Source organism: Dysidea avara, chromosome 6 (assembly GCF_963678975.1).
Source record: "Dysidea avara chromosome 6, odDysAvar1.4, whole genome shotgun sequence".
Classification (NCBI taxonomy): Eukaryota; Metazoa; Porifera; class Demospongiae; order Dictyoceratida; family Dysideidae; genus Dysidea; species Dysidea avara.
In genome coordinates, this window is record NC_089277.1 from 21,474,833 (window position 1) to 21,502,445 (window position 27,613).

The 27,613-nt window shown below is 37.0% G+C and overlaps 1 protein-coding gene and 1 long non-coding RNA gene across 2 annotated transcripts in view; one reads left to right on the plus strand and one right to left on the minus strand.

Annotated features, from left to right (window-relative positions):
• The first annotated feature begins 8,123 nt into the window (after nt 1-8,123).
• LOC136259138 (uncharacterized) overlaps nt 8,124-27,613 on the plus strand; it is a 42,945-nt gene continuing 23,455 nt past the window's right edge. The window contains exons 1-9 of the mRNA XM_066052559.1: nt 8,124-8,236; nt 8,894-9,001; nt 9,096-9,365; nt 9,943-10,056; nt 10,474-10,695; nt 14,196-14,324; nt 14,632-14,916; nt 15,281-15,358; nt 18,145-18,204. Of these exons, the coding sequence (XP_065908631.1) occupies nt 8,914-9,001; nt 9,096-9,365; nt 9,943-10,056; nt 10,474-10,695; nt 14,196-14,324; nt 14,632-14,916; nt 15,281-15,358; nt 18,145-18,204 (1,246 nt within the window). The 5' untranslated portion in view covers nt 8,124-8,236; nt 8,894-8,913. The remainder of the gene's footprint in view (nt 8,237-8,893; nt 9,002-9,095; nt 9,366-9,942; nt 10,057-10,473; nt 10,696-14,195; nt 14,325-14,631; nt 14,917-15,280; nt 15,359-18,144; nt 18,205-27,613) is intronic.
• Nucleotides 23,786-26,534, minus strand: LOC136259144 (uncharacterized). Its single transcript, XR_010703225.1, has 3 exons — nt 26,003-26,534; nt 25,727-25,948; nt 23,786-24,214 (listed from the first exon to the last, which is right to left on the minus strand). It is a non-coding gene; the product is annotated as an uncharacterized lncRNA (long non-coding RNA).

Genomic DNA, 27,613 nt, shown 5'->3' on the forward strand with positions numbered 1-27,613 from the left:
ATGTTCTATTAGAGTAGTTAGCTGACTGCTCTATTAGAGTATCTCGATCTTGTACACCTCCAATGCTGATCCGAGTCCTTGTTGCATAAACTTTAGCATAAATCCACTGATAATACCTTGGAAAGATGTTTATAAGGTGGTTTTATGAGTATTTGTATTATTAGTGATCATATAATTATGCTAAGACAAAATTTCATTATAATACTAAGCATATTGATCAAGTAAAGCCTAAATATGAAGGGGGGGGGCTTCAGCCCCCAAAGCCCCCCCCCCCTGGATCCGCCCCTGCTTGTACAGAGTTCAGTTACTAACAAATTACCCTGTAGAGAGATCAGGTAAAAAAATTCACCTTGTAGAGAGTTCAGCAACAAAGAAACCACCATGTAGAGAGTTCAGCTGCAAACAAATCACCCAGTAGAAAGATCAGCTAGAAGAAGTCACCTTGTAAAGAGTTCAGCTACAAAGAAACCATCATGTACAGAGTTCAGCTACAAAGAAACCACCATGTAGAGTGTTTAGCTGCAAAAAATCACCTATAGAGAGTTCAGCTAGAAACAAATCACCCTGTAGAGAGATCAGCTAGAAGAGGTCACCTTGTAGAGAGTTCAGGTACAAAGAAACCACCACATAAAGAGTTCAGCTGCAAATAAATCACTTGTAGAGAGTTCAGCTACAAATAAATCACCATGTAGAGGGATCAGCTAGAAGAAGTCACCTTGTAGAGAGTTCAGCTACAAAGAAACCATCATGTAGGGAGTTCAGCTACAAAGAAACCACCATGTAGAGAGTTTAGCTGCAAACAAATCACCTGTAGAGAGTTCAGCTAGAAACAAATCACCCCGTAGAGAGATCAGCTGGACGAAGTCACCTTGTAGAGAGTTCAGCTACAAAGAAACCATCATGTAGAGAGTTCAGCTGCAAACAAATCACCTTGTAGAGAGTTCAGCTACAAAAAAATCACCCTGTAGAGAGTTCAGCTAGACGAAGTCACCTTATAGAGAGTTCAGCTACAAAGAAACCATCATGTAGAGAGTTCAGCTACAAAAAAACCACCATGTAGAGAGTTTAGCTGCAAACAAATGACCCTGTAGAGAGACCAGCTAGAAGAGGTCACCTTGTAGAGAGTTCAGCTACAAATAAACCATCCTGTATATAGTTCAGCTACATTTCAAGTCACCCAGTAGAGAGATCAGCTGCAAAAAAATATCCTGTGGGGAATAATGGGAATGTAATAAATATATGTATATAATTTGTATAATTACTAATAAAATCAAAAATAATTGAAGTATTACAAATCTTCTTTAAGTTCTTTTCTTCTTCCTGTGGTAAATAAAAAAAACATATGGGTTAAAAAAGCCCCAAAGCCAGCCATAGGCTGGCTTTGCAGTATACAAATACAAAAAGAAGTGATATGTAATCAAAAACAGCCAAGCTGTAAAAAAAGGTGCGGCCCCCAAAAAGGCCATGGTGAAAAAAGATGTGAAATCCAAGGTGGCGGCCAAGAAATGGCTGTGATGGTAGGTTAATGGTTACATTTTAATAACGACAATTCAGGTGAATTTTGTGCCACTTGGTCTTGGCACCAAATTCACCTGAATTGTGATTATTAGAATTTAACCATTAACCTACCATCACAGCCATTTCTTGGCCGCCACCTTGGATTTCACATCTTTTTTCACCATGGCCTTTTTGGGGGCCGCACCTTTTTTTACAGCTTGGCTGTTTTTGATTAGATCTCCTTATCTATAAGCTTGCTACACTGCTCCTCTGAAGAATACTGTGACTGCTCTATTAGAGTATTTAGATCTGACTGTTCTATTAGAGTATATCGATCTTTTAAACAGGTATTCAGGGGGCCGTTCATGGGGCCTCCTGGGGCCCCTTTCAGGCTGGGGCCTGGGGCAAAATGCCCCAGTTGCCCCCCCACTGTGGGCGGCCCTGCACATATACACAATCCAAATCCACTTAAATGAGGTTTTTACTATCCCCAAGTCTTAAAAATGTCAAAAGTTTCTCTTTAAAATGTCCAGGATATTAGCCAGATCAAAATATCCTAATAGAGCAGTCACTTACTCTAATAAATTATAATCATCAGCCAATGTATTATCACGTGTAATCAGTATTTAAGCGTTGTATAATCAATGAGATTCACATATTAATAGTCTTATTGAAGTGAATATGCCTCAGCGTGGCCCTCAGATTTTCTTGCTGCTCCAATTGTATAATAGGTGACTGTTCTATTAGAGTGTTTCGATCTGGCTAATGTCCCTGACATTTTGGAGAGAAACTTTTGACATTTTTAAGACGGGGGTTAGTCAAAACTCCATTTAAGTGGATTTGGATAGTGTATATGTGTGCTGTGTGCAGTAGGTAGGCTACTACTGTCAGAGAGGCCTAAATACAATGTAGCTAATATTCGGGAAAAAATCAAGGTGTGGTCATTGTGCATGTTTCTATTTACTATTGAATGATAACTGATGCTCAGTGAATGTCATAAAAATAGCTTTGAGTTCAATATATAGGTAACTATTTGATTTGTACGAGCTTCACATGTGGCCGAATTTAAGATTGCTCGACAGATGTGACTTTGGAGCTTTGTAATTCACAGCCAATAAGGACTAAGCCAAATATCTGCATATATTTGAAGAGTATAAGAGTTGCTCTTTCATATCAAGCACAAAAACACTTGATCAGCTTCAAGCAGTTCGAGCAGTGCCACTCGACCGATAATATATATTTTTGTCCGAGAATTGAGAACATTCGGACAGGTCACTTTTGCAGCTCCTGCAGCCAGACAAAGAAAGCTGCAGGTTTGAAATTTTGCATGCAAGAGTTTATGGCCTAGACCTCTCCAAAGGCATAGCAAGAGCAGAAATTTCCTTGCGGGTGTAAAGAAAAATCGCGTCCGAACCGATGATGGTCGAACATTGGTGGCTTACTCTACATTGCATTTAGGCTTTTCTGACAGTAGCAGCCTACCTACTGCACCCAGCACACATATACACAATCCAAATCCACTTAAATGGAGTTTTGACTAACCCCTGTCCTAAAAATGTCAAACGTTTCTCTCCAAAATGTCAAAGATATTAGCCAGATCGAAACACTCTAATAGAACAGTCACCTATTATACATTTGGAGCAGTCAGAAAATCCGAGGGCCACGTTGAGGCATATTCACTTCAATAAGACTATTAATATGTGAACTTATTACGATGCTTAAATACTGATTACACGTGATAATACATCGGCTGATTGTTATTATTAGAGTAAGTGACTGCTCTATTAGAGTATTTCGATCTGGCTAATATCCTGGACATTTTGAAGAGAAACTTTTGACATTTTTAAGACTTGGGGATAGTAAAAACCCCATTGAAGTGAATTTGGATAGTGTATATGTGTGCTGGGTGCAGTAGGTAGGCTGCTACTGTCAGAAAAGCCTAAATGCAATGTAGCTATTCGGGCAAGGTGCGGTCATTGTGCATGTATCTATTTAGACTACTATTGAATGGTAGCTGATGCTCTCATTGTTCATAAAAATTCGATATAGGTAACTATTTGATTTGTACGAACTTCACATGTGGCCGAATTTAAGATTGCTCGACAGACTGGTGACTTTGGAGCTTTGTAATTCACAGCCAATAAGGACTAAGCCAAATATCTGCATATATTTGGAGAGTATAAGAGTTGCTATTTCATATCAAACACAGAAAGACTTGATCAGCTTCAAGCATTACGAGCAGTGCCACTCGACCGATAATACATATTTTTGTCCGAGAATTGAGAACATTCGGACAGGTCACTTTTGCAACTCCTGCAGCCAGACGAAGAAAGCTGCAGGTCTGAAATTTTGCATGCAAGAGTTTATGGCCTAGATCTCTCCAAAGGCATAGCAAGAGCAGAAATTTTCTTTGCGGGTTTAAAGAAAAATCGCGTCCGAACTGATGGCGGTCGAACATTGGTGGCTTACTCTATAGTGATCCATCCAATGCCGGACTGTGTCATGGCCCTGCTTAGCACTACAACTATAGATACTATTGTGTGTGGTACAGTAATGCTGTCTAGTAACGTTTGAGTAGAAATTCGGGATGCCAAAACTCAGGCCTGCTCACTGAGTTGAGCATTTTTTACTGGCATGTGATACCAATTTTACATGACTTCACACTTACCTGGTGTTATATTCTGGTGTATTTACTGCTGTTTTGATCCATTTTATAGCAGCTTCAGTGATTGTAATTTTGGTCAGAAGCTATTTGTAATTTCTCTTTGTAGCATAGTGATGTCATTGTGTTATATAATAATTATTATCCTTAGTGCTTACAATGTGACAAATAAAACTGAACAGTGTCCAAACAAATCTATTTTAATAGTAATATTGGTCTTGCATTTTGCTATCTGATTGTCAGGTTTCCGAAGTATTTGGTAATTGTGACTTGTGATGCCATTACTTACCATGTTATATAATATTACTAATTTTTCTAGTTATTTATCCTTGAAAATGCATTGGGTACCTGTGTATACTTAGTATTACACAATACACACAGTTCTATTTGTGAATCACTAGCTTTATTCATGTAATATTCTGAGTGGTCAGTCTACAAAGAAGTGGTCACTCTTGAGAGGTTTTACCCAGCTCATATGCTGTATTCCATAAAATAGTTACGTGATGAAAATTTCATGTCATTATTAGTTTCGTATCTAGATTTATGACACTTTGAATATTGTGTTTGGTGCCATGCGATATATGTAAAAAGCATTTGATTGAAAATACTGTACACAAAAATCATCACTTTGTCAACTTCTTTTGCTTATATCTTTTGATAAGAACCACCAACTGGGGTGAGGTTTGCACTAAAATGACCCTGAAAAATAGCACAATATATGTCATACTAATGAATGCATGGAATGTTAATTATTTAATTTAGTTGGAAATCTCTACTCAATGGTAGCTACGCCACTGGCTCCCACCATGCAATAAAGTTCTGTTTTAGCAATACTGACAACATTCTGCTGTGGTCCAGCAGCTCTGCCACATTCAGTAACACTGGTCGGTAGGCTCGTTGAATGATTTGATTTTTTTTAATTTGATTTTTATTGATTTATATGAAAAAATTCACTAGGGAGAGCACGGAGGCTAAAAATCCTATAAAACACACCCAACAAATACAACATACATGACACACAGTACGAATTACAAAAAATACAACATAAACTACAAAAATAAACACAAAATAATGTCATATAAATACAAAATGCTCAGAACAAAGACCTTTAGCTACTTGAATTTAAACTACATATAGAGATAGGAAACTTATTCCACAAAAAGACTATATTTCCAAAGAAAAAGAAACACAATATGCATTAATTACTGAAGATTTTATTAGTTACAAGTGTTCTTGTTATTATTGTTTTTAGTGCTTTACAGTGACCAGCACTGAAGGTCTGACAGCAACATGTGCTGCAGCCTTAGGATTACCTAACCTAATTGCAAGGACTTAAGACTTAGTGGCTTATAGCTGAAAAGGTGTAACAGAAAAGGTGTCAAAGTAAGGAAAAAATCCCTCCAACCCAAGAATTCGAACTGCAGGTCACCCAATGTCTAGTTCGGGCCACATCAGTCTCCTCCAGGAGGGATGAATTTTCTTCCTTAAACCTAAACTATTTATTGTTAATAGCGCTTTACAGTGACCAGCACTGAAGGTCTGACAGCAACATGTGCTGCAGCCTTAAGATTACCTAACCTAATTGCAAGGACTTAGACTTAGTGACTTATTGCTGAAAAGGTGTAACAGAAAAGGGGCCAAAGTAAGGAAAAAAATCTCTCAAACCCAAGGATTCGAACTGCAAGTCACCCAATGTCTAGCCGGGGCCACACTCAGTCTCTCCAAGAGGGATGGATTTCTTTAAAGGATGGGATCATGTGTTATTAAAGTTAAATTCATCAAAGAAAATGGTGTTGTAACAGATCATATTAAAAAGGTAGAAGGGTTAAAATGACTGCCACAAATCCAGTGAGCAGCTTGATTCTAAGATGTTTGAGATCCTCATTGTAATGAGGTAGCTATGTATACTAGACAGCCATATTGAATTAGTGGAAGGAGATTTCTATCCCACTGAAGCCCTATGTAAAAAAAGTAGGAGGATATGCCCAGGAATGGAAGTTAAACACCAGTAGATCAGAATCCTTTTATGAAGGACAAGCTGATTTGTACATTCAGTTGGATCAAAGGAAACATGAAGCCATATCATATATAGCCGTAAGAACAGCAAAGTTGAAAACATACACAATTTTGTAGTCTCATTGTAGTTCTCTATGAAGTAAAATGCTTCAAAGTTAGGCACCAACCTATTATGCTTACATAATTTTGAGCATAATAGCTGCCTAAAAGCATCAAGCATAATGTTAACACAATAGGCAGAATAATTGTCATACTGTAAGCAAAAATGCATGCCACAGAAAACGGTTGACTTACAGTAATAGAACAGTCGATGCCACTGATATGGCATTAAGTAGTTACCTGACATGACCATCATTATAGCTTACAATGCAACCAAATTCTTAATGCACAACGAGTACTTTTTACATTTAACCAATTGTTCATAAACCAAAGTTTATCATTATCCATAGAAAGTAACAAAACATTGGAACTGTGGCAAAAATTTTGAGCATAATTATGAGCATAATCGGCAAAAATTTTTGAGCACTGCAGCATAACACAATAAACAAAATTAAAAGCATAATATACTATATAGGCTGGTGCCTATTCAAAGTGTGGGATGGAAAGCATGTCATAACATGTTGTCAACACCTTAATTTAGCAACTGTTACATTGTTTATGAAGTAAAGTGCTTCAAAGTGTGGAATAGAAACCAGTCAAACCACATACTTGCAACCGTAGGATATCTGTATTCAACACACCTCCGCCTTGGGTTGATAACAATGATATCCTGGGATTTAACTATGACTTAGCAGATTGTGAACAACAGTATAGCTAACGTTGTAGCAGGTGTAAAGCTTTATTCATCAACTTTACAATGTTCTTTCCGCACTAAAATTAATGTTGATTGATGTAAACTCCCAATTATCTCACTATACTAGTCCATAGAATGGGCTTACCATCACAGAGATAATTATGTGAAAGTGGGGGTTACATTTGTTTGAGATACAGAGAGCTTCACACTTAAGTAGTTGTAAATGTATTATAACCTTTGGTACCTTTTGAGGAAGGCACACAGCACAGCCAGCATTTGAAAATAATCTGATGATAGCTACAATGTGACATCATCAGCAAAGAACTTACACCATTTAACAATACAAAATGAATGTCAAGTTGAAGGTCTACACTTCACTTACTATATCACAATTTTCTTCTTAACACTATACACCAGCCAGTGAAATAATGTCGCCTTCAGTTTGTTCCATTGTTATTTTACTTGTTTTCTTTTGTTTTACACATGAACCAGTTTTACTGTACAGTATTGGTGCTTCCTTGGCATTCACTACATACACATGTGCAGTGAAAAACACACTTGGGGTTTTTTAGTATGGATTGACTAAAACTCTGGCGGTGCCCACCAGAGGGTTGATGTATGAGTTACTATGGTTATAAGCATAGCTGAATGTTTCAGAATGAGTTGTGTATCTATGGTTTCAGCAATTATATAGGTGAGTCTAAAATTTCAGAAACCAGCTAGTAAAGAATACTGTTTCAAAATTGTTTTGACATAAATCAACTTTAGCTTATCTAACTAATGAATTCTATAGAAGTGCAAATTATAATCATAAGTGTATATAGTCTGGCATAGGCCGCCACTAGTTATTAGATTCATAGCTGCAATGAATTTAATAGCCCATACAACACTATAAACATTATTAAAGCCTAGCTACAATTATTCTTTGAAGGATTGCTGTGGATAAGGAGGATTGCTGTGCGTAAGGAGGATTGCTGTTCTTTGAAGGATTGCTGTGTATAGTAACAATATTCGTGATGACCGTATTCACTGACTCTGCCCGATAGAAAATCGTAAAATTGTTATGTATACAATTCACGCACCGGCCGACACGAGACATGCACGTGATCCTTTATAAATAAGAGGTAATAGTAATTCCCCATTATATTCCCCTGACCACATCTAATTATATTCTAAGGAGAATATGCTGCGATACTCGTGATGGTCTTCTGTGTATAGTAGTTTTTGATTGAGAAACTGCTGGAGTTCAGCTAGCTGTTGCAGTGTTGGTAAGCTTCAATTTATTCCGTGTTGTAGAGAAGACCTCACAAAAGAACGTGTGTGCGCAAGATAATTACATTAATAGGAGAAACCCGAGAAGAAACCTTTCTGAAATTATTGTAGAAACCTTTCTGAATGTAGCTAGCTAAGGATGGGAGCAAACCATCTAGCTACACGGAGTGTATGCTCGGCTATAGAGTGGGAACCTGGGGAATAAACGTCTTAATGAATATACATTACAAGCATACAGGGGCCAAGACACAGGGGCGTATCTATTACGGACATTTTGGGACCCAGAATTTTTGGCTATTTTTTTGCTATAATATAGAGGTTCTTCTCTTTCAGAGGTAGGGACCAACATCATTACAGATGTTACGTATTTCTATTGTGTCCTTAATTCGGGGAGTTTGTTAAGAGATTCCACTGTACCATCAGCATTCTACTGTATGCTCATTGCATCTGCCTGAAAGCAGATTCCAGCCGCCAAGCCGGATCAATCAGCAAGTTACAAATGCTGTCATATGTTATTGTGAATAGTAAAGCTGGCTGGCGGGGTTGTATACATGCAAGTCACTGCTAATATTGGGCAACTGATTATTTTGTGTGTGACATACTGTATATGGTTGTTCATTATAAATACTTCTATTTAACTTGAACTAAATTAGATCACCAATAAAATATCAAAATGAGTGGTACAGAAAGAAACGTTGATCATTTAGAAGCAGCTATACCGTATGAACCACAGAAAGTTGATACAATCATTGGGAAACCTGGTGAGAGGGTAACACACAGTAGCTACATACACAAGTACTGTATAGTAGCTATCTCTTTGTACATGATATCTGTGTCATTTATTCTATTTTGCAGAATTTTCATTTTTAGCCAGATACTACAATCTATTGTACCAGAGTTTCATACCAAATTGCAGTCTTACCATTGCCACTTTACGTCATCATTGTCCTATTCCTGATAACGTTGAGAATTACATTCTAAATGGAAGCAACCGAAGGGAGCATTGCCAGCGATTGCTTGATTACTTACTTGTTCAACTTGACGGCCACAGAGATTATATGCAGTTTTGTTACTACCTAACAATAGTGTCAGTAGTGACAAATTTGCCATTCAGATTGGTTGCAGGTAGGTGCATTATGTATGTTTGCATATACATGCATGCTGCCAACTTCTTTGTGGTTGACCTACACAGCAACACACCCTTGTCTGTGCAATGATAACACTCTTATCCCCGCCATGTAGTGAATACCAGTCAGTAAAGAGTCCATTGCATTGATCTTGCATAGACTTCATCATTTAGCATAGATTTCTGTAAATTTCCCCACCCTCTAAATTGAAAGCTTCAAATTGATAACTTGATCAGCTTCCCTTGACCAGGTAGTTAGGTAACTTCTATATAGGGAAAGGAATGGGTTGAGAAGGTCATCCAACAGGCAGTTATATAGTATGTATGCATGAATACACAATTGTTTCCCACTTAATGAAACAAAGTACACTGATGAGCTGTTATTGATTCAGAAATTTAAAATAATATTTCTGTGATTATCACAGTTACTTCACAATAATTGCCAATTTCCATTATCACTGGTCAATGAAAAGGACACGATGTTAATAATTAATCATGATTATGATTAGTTTCCCATCCTCAATGTATATGTATACTTTCTCTATGTATACATGTACGTGTTTCTGTATTTTATAGAGTTCCGTACGAATGGCAGCTGGGGAGGCAATATACCAATCCACCCTAAGTTAATTCCACCTAAACTGCAAAGTATGGAATCATACACAGACTATCACAATTCAACTGGTGCAAGTAAGTAAAGTATCAGTGTTATTTGGCATACAACATGTAATAATGGTATATAGCATAATAATCATTGATCAATAAATTATTCATGATTAAATACAAAGATTACTAACAGCTACAGGTGAATAATTGGTAATGCTGTACGTATATTCTAGGGTTATAACTATTTTATGGTTAGTATTACTGATCATGAATGACTGCAAGATAACCACCTTCTTGTCATAAATGAACAGCACTGTGAATTTTCCATAATATTATAGTCAAGGACATGCTTTTGTAATAAATTTAAGAATACAAATCAAGGGAAGCCTTGCAATAGTACACAATACAAATCTGTTTATTGCAATACTAAAGTAGGTGTATCTAATACCACATAATATATGGTAGTATTGAGAATAATTGTTCTAAAACTATATACTATAGGTGCTGAGTGTGACTGTGGCCATTCAGATACTTGTATGAGTCAAAATAGTGCAGCACAGGTTGAAGATGACGATGACTTGGCTTTTACATTAAATCATCAAACAGTGAACTGTTTTGATAATGGTTACTATGGTTACTGTGATGCATCTGGTGACAAAGGATGCACAGTTGTGTGTAGACCACCAGAAGCCAGACAAATTAAACATGTTATTTCACACACAGGTGAGCAGGAATTAATAATAAAAGAATTTCATCTGGTTAATTGGTACATATGATTTTTTGAGATGGGGGATATTTGCAGTATGATGTCATAGACACATGTGGTTTATATTTTATTGATCACATAATGATCCATCTATATGAACTGAGCACCTGTCTCTGGTACTGTGTATAATTTACCTACATACACTGTTAAAACAAAAGTGTTATAGCAGCACAGGTGTATTGACTGCACTACACCTACAATACCACAGGTGTAACACTGTCATACTATGGCACCTACGGTGTTATATAACACTTTAATTTTACAGTGTATGCCATACTTTGCATCTTCTCATTTCCATGATATGCGACCCACTGAGCGAAAACCCGACTAGTTTGCATAATTCTGATTTTTAAGCAGCATTGGAATACATTGGTAAAAAAACAAGTGCTACAACCGTAATATTATGTATGTTTTAATCACTTTGGTAGACAGTGAAAGAAGACTCAAATTGAAATATCTAATACACTACTGGATTTGTCTCTTCCTGGACAGTAAGAATATCTTTGTTTCGTTTCTTTACCATAAAAGATACATGAGTTATGGGTGTTTGTTTGCATTGCAGTAAAATATAATGTTGCCATTTTCTCTGAACTTGAAAAGTTTTCTAGCTTGATAGAAATGGTGAATATACATTGACCAAAAAATACAAATGCCCCAGTTTATGGTGAATGCAATGACAAAAGTCCCAACTTCATAACCTGTTGCACTCATGACTTATGACTTATGACTTATTAAATGAGTGCCTGTAATAATTGATTTTTCATATAGCCACTGTACAAATCAATTGTTTTAATCTTCTAGTACTATCATGCCAAAAGTACTCACCAGATAAGGCTGAAACTTTAATAGCACATTGGTTTTCCACTCTATGCAACAAAGAAATTATCAAATAAAATTTGAGAAAAGTGTCAACTAGTTGTGTTTTAGCGGGTCAGATATAAGATTCAGAGGCAGATCTAGAAATTTTCAGAGGGGGTTTCTGGTTCTCTGGGATTGCAACTTCAGCCTAGCTGCAAGTTGAAGACCAAAAAATAAAAAAAAGGTCACAAACGCTATGAAGGTAATTTCACAGGTAAAAGTATGAAGTTTTGCCAATAGAAAAGAGCCATAATATAATACAGTATGTATAACTCTCTGTAATTTTTATCACCCAGGAGAATGGTAGGGGCGTGTGCTATTTCAGAGGGGGTTTCTGGAAACCCCAGAAATCCCCCTAAAACCGCCCCTGAGGTTATTTCATCATACCAAATGTATTGGCTATGTTGCTTATACACCATGCTAAAAGCTGCCAAGCTGCAAAGAAGGGTGAGAAGTATTGATATTTATTATATAGCATTAACATCATTGCAGCCATTTCTTGGCTGCCATTTCTTGGCTGCCATTTAAATTTAACTATGCATATAATTAATATATACAAAGTAAAGTTTCAGCAACAAAAAGTAGTAAAACAAGAGATGATGGTAATTATAAGGGAAAATCCCTACTTGGCATTGTAGCAATACACATTTCACTATCTTCTCAATACCAAAGTATGGATTTTCCGATACCATCATCTCTTGCTTCATTACTCTTTATTCCTGGAACCCTACTTTATTAACCATTGGGGTGCCAAAGGTTATGGTAGTTGTTTTGTGTGGATCTGTGCTAATTTACGGGCAATTGGAAACAGTGGAAACGGAAACTGGAAACAGAAAGTGGAAATGGAAAATGGAAATGGTCAAATCGTCATTTAAATGTACCCTAAAGTCAAACCCTTGTTTAGTGGTCTTCTCTTAAAGACCACCTTCTTATAAAGACCACCTCCATACAAAGACCACATTGTAATTAGATCTCAAAGACAGCTGACCTTATAAGGCCATTTCATAGTCCACTGAAAAGACCACCCTCTTTAAAAAGACCACCTCTCACATTATAATAATAGCTAAGATTCCAAGCATCTATTCCATGGCTTTATCAAAACAGCTAGGCTCTTAGGTAAAACCTCACTTAGTGTACTTTTAATGACCACCTCTGTACAAGACCACTTCTATACAAAGGCTACATTGTAATTAGATTCTAAAGATAGGTAAGGCCACTTCATGGTCACCTTTTATAAAGACCATCTCTTTACATGGTAATGTTTGATAAGCTTCAAACATGTACGTATTTCATGACTCATAGAAAGAGGTCAATGTCATCTCCCATATTTTGGTCCACACTTCCATTATTGCTTAGTTTGTACCAGAATGTGTCAAGTCCTTAGTACATGTACTACAACCTACTGTATCAACAAAAAATTAATGAAGTCTCATAGAGATGATGACCTTAAGAGTGTAGTATTTTTTAGCTTACCTAGCTGTTTTGATAAGTCATGAAATAGATGTTTAGAACCTAGGTATTATTACAATGTGGAGAGGTGGTCTTTATAAAAGGTGACCATGAAGTGGTCTTATAAGGTTAGTATGCCTTAGCCATCTTTGAGATCTAATTACAAAGTGGTCTTTGTACAGAGGTAGTCTTTATAAGAAGGTGGTCTTTAAGTGGTGGCCACTATACCAGGGTTTTACTCTAGGATCCATTTATTACAATTTGACTATTTCCGTTTTCCATTTCCACTTTCCATTTCCACTGCCCCTAATTTACCTGTTACCACTTTAATTAACTGCTGCATACCTCATTTATATGTAAAAAGCAAGGTGCAATTAGGCTTCTCTTGGTGAGTTTAGGAAATGAAATGTGTGGATTATTCCATAAATGCTTTATTCCACAAACGCTTTATTCAAAAGTTATGGCAATATTTGTTGTTTGTCTTGGCTTTCCTCGCTTCTTGATGAACTCTCAATGTACAAAAGTGATAACAATAAATTATTTTTAACCATAGTAGTCTAGCCATACTCCACTATTTCAGACGAGGGATCAACAAACATGAGCTATGAGGTTATGCCAAAATATTTAAGATTTCAAGTGAAATTTTTAAATTTCCAATAATAATATTATCTCGTTGACTTGTCCAGATTTTAAAACACCAGCAATCTGCAACACTTCCACCTTGTTGTGGATCTCTCAGATTTAAACCAGTTTGCCTCTCTCTACTCATGTAACATGGATGGTCTCAAGGTTTTCCCCATACATTAATTGACAATCCACACACTGGGGCGATAAAGTAAAATGGTTATCATACTACACCCAGTGACAAGTTACTTATCACTTTAATCGTCCTCTGCACTGGGATATAAATACTCTTATTTTCTCAACCATTTTTGGTAACATTCCCTATACTTAGCTTTGTTGTCATCTTTCAATTACAACACAACTCAAGTTCTGTACGTTTGATAACTTTTTAAACTCAGGTGTTTTGTAGGGCACATCCTTATCACAGCTAAGCTATTTTGGCATGGATGATCTTTTGTTCTTTTATGTATATATCCAAATGCTAGGCCATAGGGCAGCTTTATGTGCATTTATATTCTCCCTGCAGGTAACCAAAGTAATGCTGTTACACTGCCAAGTGATGTTGAAGTGATAGTAGACTCCAGTAATGGCCTAAATGAAGGAAGCAGTGCAGTTAATGGTAATTTGGAAAATGAGGATTCTCTATACACTGTTGGTAAGATTTGTATACACATACATACATATGTACCATGCACTTCTCACTCCTCACTTCAAAAGGGTATGATGTCATGTACAGCACATGGCACATGGCATGGGAATTAGTGGACTAAGCCATTGCAATGGTAAACATGCAGTTCATTCCTGTGTATTAAGGATTCCTGCTTCACTTTGAAAAATAAACAGTTTAAAATACACTAGTCTTCTTGTCTGTGGAAGTGTTTATGCAAGTATACATATGAATTGTGCATGAATGAATCATAAACATTTCAGAGTATACCATCTGTTCATATACATGTGTATAGGCATGGAGTTGTTTAAGTCACGATATTCTGATATACTTCAGTCATTGTCTAATGACTATGAGCAGACACTGGATATCATCCAGGATGAGTTAACTGATGATCAGATATGCAGTGTTCTTAGCTGCTCTGAACCCACCACTGCCAATAAATTGATTTTAGACAGTTTAATTGAGAAAGCAAAGTGCAGAGCTGATCTACTTCAGTTGTGCAATCAACTTCAACAAATAATGCCTTCCTCACCTGGTCTGGGCTGCTTGACAAATGTTGTGTGTGAAATTCAAGCATGTAAGAATATTCGTGGCCAAATTTCTGCATTTTCTGCATTGTGGTCATACAAATGTTTATAATTGCATATGGTGTGTATATGTATGAATATGTGCAGTATACACATACTGTAAGTGACTGAATTTATGAAAGGATACCTATTTCACACATTTTACATACCAGCAAATAAAGTGTTATAATAGGTACTGAATAAGTTCTCTTTATATCAATATGTAGTGTCAAATACTGTAGCTTTGATCATAGAAAATTTCAGTCACTGAAATACAGATTTATAAAGTTACAAAGTTATAGCAATAAATTCAATTTTGTACATGAAGAAGGTACTTGAAAAATCTGGTATTCATTTAATATTTTTATATGGTAGTGTTGCAGAGCCCACTGGAGGATGTGGTAAATCCACCATCATCACCCATGTCATCTACTGAAATACCTACTACAACAGGTAATGCGTAAGTTCAAAAGTACACAGGCAGTTTTCTTTTGAATAGTGATATCATATTGTATTCTATCTGAGCTTGAATTTACACTATAACATGTACACACCAATACTGTGACATTTTGGTTATGGTTGTATAAACAAGGTACTGTAAATTGTAAATTGTTTCCCTATGTTTGACTACACACATGCATTCAATGCCGGCTAATTTATGATCACAAGTATAAGGAAAAATTAGGCATTTTAAGTTTGATTAGAGATCGTAGAAAAAAGTAAGGAAAGGGGGAGGTCATCTACACCTGCAGATATACTAGTGAACATTTATCCACTACTTCAGTTTAGCTATGATCTCTAATCCATGATCTCTAATCCATGATCTCTAATCCATGATCTCTAATCCATGATCTCTAATCCAATTGAAACCAAATTTGCTACAGGAATTCCCTCCAGGTAGGGGAGTCCACGTACAAAAATCATCCAGCCGTTTCCAAGATAGAGTGGCCAAAGTTACAGGAGTTTTTCTTTGTTTCTTTCTTCTCTTTCTACTTCATTTTGCACGTTGCAAAATCTGCCATAAAATATAAATGCGTACTCCAATCAAGCTGAAACGTGGCATATGTAAGGGGCTCATTAATGCAAACCTCACTACCAAGTTTGGTGGGAACAAGATGAACAATCAAGAAGTTACGACCAATTATTCGCATAAAATAATATCAAACTTCTGTCATACCCACAACTAGAAGGAATGAGTTGAAAATCACAAAGTAGATGGATTAACCATTGTAGGATTGCCCTTTTGTGAAATCGAGGTAAAGACCATGGAGATATGACACAAAACCGAACCTGAGTCGCAATTATGCAATCGAGTTTGATGAATAAAAAGATATTAATTTTCATGCTTACCATGAAAACTGCTGAGAAGAGTGAGCTGAAAACCAGTATGTAGATGGAGTAATCATCATAGAAAGTCCTTAGCAGTAGTATAGAGGGATCAGAATAAAAGCCACTGAGTTACAATACAAAATCCGACTACGTGTAGCAAGTGCGCGACCAAGGTACTCTAATAGTACAGTCACCCTAGTAGAGTATTCAGCATCATAAGTAATTTACAGTACTCTTACTATTAGTGCATTCAGCTACGTAACAAGTCACTGTGTAGAGAGTTCAGCTATGTAACAAGTCACCCTGTAGAGAGTTTAGCAATGTAGCAAGTCACCCAGTAGAGAGTTAAGCTACAAACAAATCACCCTGTAGAGAGTTCAGCTACAAAAAGCCATCCTTTAGAGAGATTAGCTAAAAACTAGCCACCTGTAGAGAGTTCAGCTACAAACAGGTCCACCAGTAGAAAATTCAGCTACAAGAAAGTCACACAGTAGAGAGTTCAGCAACAAACAAATCACCCTGTGGAGAGTTCAGCTACAAATAAATCAACCTGTGGAGAGCTCAGCTACAAATAAGTCACTCTGTAGAGAGTTCAGCTACAAACAAATTACCCTGTGGAGAGTTCAACTACAAAAGTCACAGTTCAGCTACAAACAAGTCACCCTGTAACAAAGAAAAGGTCACAATGTACAGCAACCTGTGGAGAGTTCATCTACAAATAAGTGACCCTGTAGAGAGTTCAGCTATGTGTACAAACAGCAAGCTAGTCACCCAGTAGAGAATTCAGCTACAAAGAAGTCACCTGTAGAGATTTCAGCTACAAACTATTCACCTGTGGAGAGTTCAGCTACAAACCAACCACCCAGTAGAGAGTTCAGCTGCAATACATCACTCTGAAGAGAACCAAGTCACCCATAGGCAGTTCAGCTACAAACAAGCAACCCTGTAGAGAATTTAGCTATTTACAGGTCACCCTGTATGTAGTAGAGAGTTCAACTACAAAGAAGTCACCGTGTAGTGAGTTCAGTTACAAACAAGTCATCTGCAAGAGTTCAGCTTCAACAAATCACCCTATAGAGAGTCTAGCTACATTGGAAATCACTCTGTAGGATCAACTACAAACAAGTTTCCTTGTAGTTGTAGAGATTTCTGCTACAAGCCAGCCAACCTGTAGATGCATGTAATAATACTGTACAGTATTATTTTTTTAATCCATCGTTCTATATCAGCAAAATACAAAAGAATTCTGCTGTGGATCTCTTCCTACTTTCTGCATTAAAGAAGAAAGACAAATAAAAGAGTAAAGAAGAAAGACAAATAAAAGAAGCCTCAAAGCTGGCAATGGCCAGCTTTCAAATACAAAAGAAGCAATATCTATATCAAAGCACCCAAGCTGTGAAAAAGGTGTGGCCAACAAAATGCCACTGAAAAAGATATGAAATCCAAGGTGGTGGCCAAGAAATGGCTGTGGTGGTAAGTTAAGAGCAAAACTGTTAACAACAACAATTCAGGTGAATTTGGTGCCAAATCCTAGTGAAACTTGGAGAAGGAAACACAAGTTCACCTGAATTGCCATTATTATTATTCTACCATAACAGCCATTTCTTGGCTGCCACCTTGGATTTCACATCTTTTTTCACCCTGACTTTTTAGGGGACACACCTTTATTCACAGTTTGTCTGTTTTGGTATAGATACATACAAAAGCTATATGTTTGAGCCTTTGCAAATGATTTTCAGAAGTCATATGGGATAATATATGCTGATAGCCAAAATTTTGTATATGCATGTGGCTCAGATGAACAACTGTACATGCATTTCTGTGGTACAAATTAAATGTATGAGTATAACAATGTAGAAACGTAGTAAATGTAATCAAACATAAATGCATGGTTTATATTTGTTTAACAGCTGCTGGTGCTACTTCTGAATCAGTTACAAGCTTGCCAGATATTTTATTACAAAAGAAAGGTATGCACACACATAATAATTATGTGCATTTACTGCTATACATTACATTATGCAAGTGTATGTACTGAGTATACCGTATAGCCTAAATATTTCGAGGGGGAAATTTTTGCTGATTCCGCAGTTTTGGGTGTTATCAGTGAAAATTTTACCCTTGAAATATTTAGACCTCCATATAGTCTAATAAATTTTGGAAGTGTTTGCAAATCTGCTAAAATTTTATTTTTAGCAACATTGCTCAGTCTCGAAAAATTTGCCCCTCTAAATATTTAGACTATACAGTATAGGAAGCCAAATTAATGTCCAGTTAATAATGTGAGTACAATGAAGGTTTTGAGAACAAGACCTAAGTTTAGTGATTTTATACAACCTCAGTTGCAGCTGTAACATTTTTGAGCTTGTTTTTCCTTACTTTTTGTAGCATATGGGTCATTCCGTGTCAAATCAACAAGGAATTTAGGGTCACCTCTCGGATTTTGACGAAACTTGGTGTGTTTGTAGTACCTATGGTGCTTATCACTCATGCAAATTTTTAGCTCCATACATTCCATAGTTTCTGATTTATGACCACAAATATTTTGAATATTTCATGAAAATTTGGTCCATCTCTTGTTACAAAATCAATTGTAACCTTGCACTGTGTAAATATTTGTAAACACAATTTTCAGTGATGGAAGACTGTTGATTGACCTTTCCAGTGATCCCTAAATTATGGGATATCTACTTAATTATGGTTCAAAAGTACTTCATTGAAAACTTTAATCCCTTATATTTTGAAAAATGCTGTTTGAAATTTTTCGAATTCTTTTGTGAATAATGATTGGGTCATAGTCTATGTTTGATAAAATTTTTGTGGTGGGACCACAATGGGCTCAAGAGATATAATGAATTATGTTGTGGTATGCGGTGGAATTTGCCGTCTATTATTGCTGTATTGGAGTGTACACCTCCAATAACCACTCGCAACAAGGCCATGCCAAGTTTGTCTTACAGAGTGAAGGTGTCTAGGTGCATTGCAATCTGTATTAATGACCACCTGTATTGAAAGGCCATCTATGTGCTGCAGTTAAGTTATACTTCATTAATGTATAGCACCAAAGCATCAACCCTTTCTAGCAAATCCAAAAATGGTCCTTATTATAGTATGTTCACGTTGAGCTGAATCCTGAAAAACAGCTAAAAATTAAAAGTGGATTTTTTCTCAACAAAGTTAACATTTCAGCCAACCAGATGATTATTGGTAACAGCAAAGGTGTCAACAACAGACATGTACGGTTTGGCTCCATTGCAAGTTCGGGAAAGGGCTGTAATGAACACTGTACTTATATGGCTTCCCCATTGGAAATGTATTGTGAAAACTTTGATTGGCTGTAAATATTATGTCAAACATTTAAACAAAAAGATTTCAAAATATTTTTAGCGGATCAAGCAGTACTACAAATGAGCCAAATTTCAAGATCATGTGTAATTGCATCCATGAGTTATTAAATGTTTTTGAGGATTCAGCTCAACGTGAACGTACTATAGACAGGTTGACTATAAATTACAGATCTGACCACCATGTGTCCATGAACATCATGTAAATGTACTATCTCTTCACAAATACCAGGGACGGATCCAGGGGGGGTACCTTGCTGAAAAAAAAAAAAAAAAAAAAGGTCACAACAATAATAGCTAGTTATCCTTTACCAAATATATTATATCACATATGTTATGTAAAATAAAATCCTATTTATAGCTTCCTAAGTAAGCTACACTTCCCCATGAACACTGTGACTGCTTTATTAGAGTGATTGGTGATTGACTACTCTATTAGAGTATCTTGATCTTTTTAAGGGGGGGGGGGGGGGGGGGGGGGGGGGCACGTGCCCCCTGTGCCCCCCCCCCCCCCCCCCCCCCCCCTGGATCCGCCACTGAATACCTTCTTTATTAAGTTGAATACCACTGTAGTGGACTTAGCCATATTTAAGTTGCGTATGTGGCTACATAGACACATACAACAGAACTCCTCAGAAGGGATACTTGGATATCTTGATAACCAGGACACCTGTTTATACACTGTACTCCCACTCTAGTGATGCACATACATTTAGATCAAGATACTTCTGTGGCTTCTGTAATATGAGCACTTTATTATGTTCCTAGCAATGGAGGGGTTTTATCATACATGCATTAATTGTACCTCAATATGTGAAATTAATTACTACATTACTTTACATTCATGACCACTTTGAAGATCAAGTCATAAACTCATGCACATACTCACATAGGACATGCTGACCACATACTTAACATTTGCCTGTACTGATCTTCAAAGCGTCAACCCAAAATACTTTGAAAAACCATTTTAGTAATTACAGTACTATAAATCACACATTGAGGTGCAAGCAAGTGTTAATAATATAAAAACTCTTGGTACAAGTAATGCATCTACTGTATATAGTGTAACTATTCTATTCCCTGGACCATTGATGAAGTGTTCATTTTTGAGAAACCACAGACTTGTCTTGGGCCCAAAATGTACGTACAATTATAAAGTAAGATCATGAGGCTATTAAGGTGCCCAGGTATCCTTTTTGAGGAGGTCTACTGTACCTATGCTGCCATGTACGTAACTTGAATAGTGTAGAGTGGGGATATGTATGTGAGTGCACTACGGCAAGATTTTACTTAATAAATAAGGTATAACTGAAGAGATGGTACAACATTAATGTGTTTATGGACGCATGATAATCTCATTTATAGTCAACCTGTCTAATAAGGATCATTTTTGGATTTGCTAGAAAGGGTTGATGCTTTGGTGCTATACATTAAAGAAGTATAACTTAACTGCAGCACATAGATGGCCTTTCAATACAGGTGGTCACTAATACAGGTTGCAATATACCTAGACACCTTCACTCTGTAAGACAAACTTGGCATGGCCTTGTTGCGAGTGGATATTGGAGGTGTACACTCCAATACAACAATAATAGACGGCAAATTCCACCGCATACCACAACATAATTCATTATATCTCTTGAGCCCATTGTGGTCCCACCACAAAAATTTTATCATACATAGACTATGATCCAATCATTATTCACAAAAGAATTTGAAAAATTTCAAACAGCATTTTTCAAAATATAAGGGATTATAGTTTTCAATGAAGTACTTTTGAACCATAATTAAGTAGATATCCCATAATTTAGGAATCACTGGAAAGGTCAATCAACAGTCTTCCATCACTGAAAAGAGTGTTTAAAAATATTTACACAGTACAAAGTTGCAGTTGATTTTGTAACTAGAGATGGACCAAATTTTCATGAAATATTCAAAATATTTGTGGTCATAAATCAGAAACTATGGAATGTATGGAGCTAAAAATTTGCATGAGTGATAAGCACCATAGGTACTACAAACACACCAAGTTTCGTCAAAATCCGAGAGGTGACCCTAAATTCCTTGTTGATTTGACATGGAATGACCCATATATATTATCCACTCAAAAACAGCCAAGGTGTAAAAAAAGAGTGCGGCCCTCAAAAGCCTGGGTGAAAAAAGTTGTGAAATCAAAGGTGGTGGCCAAGAAATGGCTGCAATGATGTTAATGCTAATAAATTTTAACAGCCATTATTAACTTTTTTTAGCATTAACATCATTGCGGCCGCCACCTTTGATTTCACAACTTTTTTCACCCAGGCTTTTGAGGGCCACACTCTTTTTTTACAGCTTGGCTGTTTTTGAGTGGATTTCACTTTTTTTGTATTGTCAAAAACCAAATCCTGCATCTTTTACTGGGATATGATTTCCAGGCTGTTATATCACAAGTTTTGCTAGCATAGCACTTATTATGATGATGATGATTGGTGCAAGTCATTCATACTAGTCTGCTCGCAGACTGCCTGGGGGAGAAACTAAGTTAATACTGCAAATATACCACTGATTGATACAAAAATGGCTCTGATTTGATGAAATAGCTACTAGATTGAGCCTCAAAGTGTTGCAACAATAGTATGGTGCTAATGCTCTAATAGAGTGCACGTTGTTGCTTTCACTGAAATCATCTAATAGAACACACATAGAATGTTCTAGAACAATCTAGATTTTCTATTGGTAGATCAGTTTTACTTATTAAGCTAGAATTTTCATTTATAACGTAGAAATTAAGTGAAGTGATCAACCAAGATAGCAGTGGTTCAGTGGTTAAGGATGCAGGCATTAGGTATGGAGGTCCTTGGTTTAAACTCTGGTCATAATGAGTTCATTTTTTCGACATTTTTTATGCATCCGTTTTTCCCCCCAGTGACTGCTCTATTAGAGTATCTCGATCCCACAATTTTATACTTGCTCAGTTTTTGCTTTATAACTTTGTAGCTGTAAGTCTGTTGCTGTTCTAACCACCAAAAGGCACTCCTACAATGATCAGCCTATGTGCACACGAATTTTCAAGTTGTTCCTCTACTCGGTTAACCCTGTATCCGTGACAAAAGTTTCATCTTTTTTTAGGTGAATAAACGCTCATAACTCCTTGGATAATCAGATTCATAGCAAACTTGGTACGCGAATGTACGCTCTTTACTTGTGCCAAATATCGATACAATGGAGTTAAAAGTTTGTGTTTTATAGCAATTTTTGCAAAGTGTGCAAAAAGAAATCGAAGCCCCCGTAGCCCCCTACAGCGAAGAAAAAAAGCGAAGAAATTAAAACAAAACTTTGGCCACTCAAATCTCAGAAAAGGCTAGGGAGATTTCCTTCAAATTTGGTATGTGGCATGGCCTACCTGGTGGGAACCTCTGTAGTGAAACTGGTTCCAATCGGATAAGGAATCATGGAGCAACAAAGGTGTGAAAAGCGCGTTTTCTTTCTTCCTGTAAATATTCTCACGGTGTGGCACGCCGGCTTCTTGGGCTGCACAACACACTACCGTGGTCTCGATACCAATGCCTACTTCCTTTTAAAAATTTTAATTTTTAAAATAGTAGTTTGTTTACTTTTTTGTCTAGCTAGCTAGCTACATTATACTCTTTTTGTTTTCCAATTAGTATAAATATCACTTGAAGCAGCTATCTTTTACTTTCATATGCAATAAGCGCCTCTAAAATAATTATTGTCTTGTCTTTTTAAAGCTATTACAGCAACTGTTAAAGGCTTCAGCTGCATTTCTAATGGCCTAAAATAATATTGATGATTTTACAGTAAACACAGGAAAAAATGTGGCATTTCCTGTAGCAGGATATGTGCAGGAAATTTACAGGACAGGTGACATTTCCAGCTCATATCCGGGAGATGGAAATGTGCAGGAAATTTGCAAATTTCCTGTACATTTCCTACTACATGATAGGGCACAATTTCCTGCAGATTTCCTGCACTGGACATATGAAATATCCTACAGATTTCTTCTATAAGGTATTTATGAAATTTCCAATACATTTCCTCTATACAATATCTATGGAATTTCCTATAGATTTCCCCTATACAATATCTATGAAATTTCCTGTACATTTCCTCTATACAATATCTATGAAATTTCCTACAGATTTCCCTTATACAATATCTATGACATTTCCAACAGATTTCTTCTATACAGTATTAATGAAATTTCAAATACATTTCTTGTACAGTATCAATGAAACTTATACATGTGGTAAAAACTGTAAACAATAATATCTACATGGTATTACATAATATACATGTACACAGTTACAAGGGTATAGTATAGCTACAAGTTAGTCACATAGTACAGTACCATATATCAGATTTTGTGACCCATCACGAAATTTCTTTTGCTTGGGACAAAGTGTGATCACCTGGGCTGAACCTGTTTAATTGACTACCATCTTTATCATCATATCAGCATGTTTACTCCTTAAGCTTGAGTTTTAACTTTCATTAGCTCATCGTGTCACTCCTTGCTAGATGTCTCTCTGCTCTCTTGGTGTATCAATGTCACTTAATATCTTCTTGATTGATAGCTATTTCCACCTTGCCCTTAAGTTCGGCATATTACAGCTGCTCCACTTTATTGAAGTTTCTGCAAATTGTATAATGTAAATGAATGCACGGTATAATACACATTAAAAAAATGCAACCTACACTACAATATAACTATTTTTCTTGGACTTTTAAGAAAGTTGAACGATGCAAGATTACTGAAAACAGATCCAGTGTAACCATACGAAAAATGTTTGTGGTCAGGGCCAACAAATATGAAAAACTGAATACATTAATACTATGCATAGAAAACACATTAATAGTAGGACCTAATGTATTTCGCAGACTGGACTCGCAGACTGGACTCGCAGACTGGACTCGCAGACTGGACTCGCAGACTGGACTCGCAGACTGGACTCGCAGACTGGACTCGCAGACTGGACTTATGCACTGAACTAAACAGCTTCTTAACAGTTATCCAGGAATTATCTAGCTCCTGTACCACTGGAAACACTATTATCAAGCTAAAACTGTTGAAGCTGCTCTTCCTACAAAGTTACAGAGTTCGCGAATGCACTAATTTAATAGAATGTTTACAAAACATGTGTACTTGTGCATACTAGCAGTGGTGGAGGCTATTGTAGTTGCGTAGGATTAATTCCTTTGCTGCTTTACTGCTTAGTACTAGTGGATAGGCTACTGTGAATGACCAGAAGTAAATACTTAGCGATGTTGTTAGTATTGCGCTATCCGCTTAATGCTGCCCGCTAAGCTAGTTTACATCTAAAAATATGTTGTCACTATATAGACTGTGTAGAAAAGGCTATGTGTAGCCTATATCTAACTATTTATGCACTATTACAACGTCTTGTAAATATTCTAATAAATTAGTACACGTGCGATATTTGTGACTTTGTAGGAAGAGCAGCTTCAGTAGTTTTAGCTTGACATTAGTGTCTACAGTGGTACAAGAACTAGGAAATTCCTGGATAATTGTTAAGAAGCTGTTTCTAACTTAGTGTGAGTCCACTCCACAAAATACATTAGGCCTATTAGTAGCAGGTTGGCAGCTATTCTTGAAAACTAGCTCCTTAAGTGGCTGAAATACAGCAGAATCAATACCAAAATCTTTGGCTGGCTGTTGAAGGCCATCCACCACTGATTCTCATGAAGCGAGGTCCTCGTGTCAAAGCCAGAAAATATGACTAGAGCCTGACAGGGCACCCAGAAAACATAACCTCAAGAAACAGTTTTGAGCATCAAAATCGCCGGATAGTTTGATAGTATAGCTACCCACTAGAGGTGGTCGTTCAATTTCCCCTGGTGTATAATTTGGATCCGCTTTCTAAAATCAAGTTACAAATAATGGTAAAGTACTGTGTGGTATTATGTTCAATCCAAATGCACCTGGGAATGCATACATACTACTCAAGGTACTACTTAGCACAATTACTGTAGGCAAGATATGAGCAATGTAGGATATAAGGTTACACATATTTTGAACAGGATGTCTGTTTGTGGCCTTGTTTAATGATACACCACAGAATAAACACATACTACAAACAATTACATAATTACAAACAAGACTTGTAATCACAAAAGAGAACCTCACCTACAGACCAGGTGACACATCAACGACATTCAGTAACAGCTCAAACTCAATTGTAGGTTGGCATCCTGAGGTCCGATGGACTTTTTCAACAAGTGCTATAGTCTTAATGATGTTCACCATCTTGGCAAAGTTACCATTCTCTTAATATATCTGGTGATACATTCTGCTGACGAGTAACACTATATTTATCTCCAGACATACTACTCTATTGATTTTGGTAACCTGGATATAATAAATATTTGTGTACTGGACTAGGCGACTCTAAATGATGCCTACCTTGTTTTCCGGCACCGAGTTGTAGTAAGAAGAGCTTGTTTGTTTCCTCACATTAGAAGCAGTGGCAATAATACCATTCCTTTTCACATACCCATATGGAATTATAGCTGTTAAGGTAGGCAGGTGATGTGCGAGTAGTGACTTGAGTCCAGAACCCCTCGAGTCGAGACGGCCGCTTCACTGGCATTCTTTTATTTCACTACTTGCTTGCGGAGTCTTCTCTTTCTCTATGTCACAGAAGAACGCTTCGATCTCTCCAACTTTCTGCCAGCACCTGCCAACGTCGCCATTTTTAATGTTCCCGCGCAGCATAACAAACGCCTCAACTTTTGTCAGAAAAAAACTATTAAGTTGCGCGCTTAGGTTAAAATCGATCGGTTAAAATTCTTGCTCTTTGCGACCCACCCAACCTTTTACTCTAGAAGAGAAAGAGAGTATCTTCCCTCATATTATGTACAGCTAGCTAAATATTATACGTAGCTATACCATAGATTATATAGAGGGCTATAATCTATGCTTTTAAACTCCAGTGCACAGACTAACGTACGAGAAGCCATACAATTGCACGTAATAGTTTGCTACTTGATATTATTTCAGCCCTTCAGTACACTCAGACTTACTTCAAAGATTCTGTTGAGCAGCATGCAACTGTCAGCACCCAACTAAATTACGTTAAAAATGCTTTCAGATTGCTGCATCTCAGGATTGAGTGATGATTTTAAAAATTTTCCTGGTGGAGGGGGGGCTGCCCCCAGACCCCCTTGAAAATATGCTACAATTGCTATGCCCCCAACTGTGGTGGCCCACCCGCCCCTATTTTGCCAGAGCCAGCCCTGCTTGGTAGTCTTGTTTGGTTACACTTTGGTTCACACTTATCAGATTTGATCAATTTAATTGTTCAGGACAAGTAGTGCAATCTGGATCCAGAGGCAGAGATGGTTTCAGTGCCCACAGGTGATTAGTGCTGTGAGCAACTGGCAATCTGGTTCAGTGCCTGAGACATGCTGAAACACGTAGTAGCTACTGTAATACATGAAGGAGTTGATTATATAATTACAGGGGGATCCAGACTTTTAAAAGGAGGGTTCCACTTTAAATTGCAACTTCAGTCTAGCTGTAAGTTGAAGATCAAAAAAAAAGGTCATTACCTGCTGACAATAGCTGCCCCTCACCATAGATGCCCTCACCAACTACATTTCCTTATTTATAACTGTATACATATAGCTTGCTACACTGCTCCTCAAAAGACTACTGTGACTTCTCTATTAGAGTATCTCGAGTAAGAGAGGCTCTTCTTTCAAAAGGGGGGTTCCATGGAACCCTTTGAACCCCCCCTGGATCTGCCCCTGAATTCGATACAGAATTTTGCATGTATGATCAGCTTTGGCTACACAGCATGTGCAATTCCCACTGAGCCAAACTGGAAATTGACAAATAGCTACACCAAAATCTTTTAAGTGCATTCTATGTAAGTAATTATGCATCAGATGTAAAGCAAAAGCACACATCACAATGTCGACCCCATTTGATCTGGTGTCAAACTCATACATTATGTAGAGTCGTTTTTCTACGATAAAGTGTGTGGGAATACTACCTTAAATAGACATATAC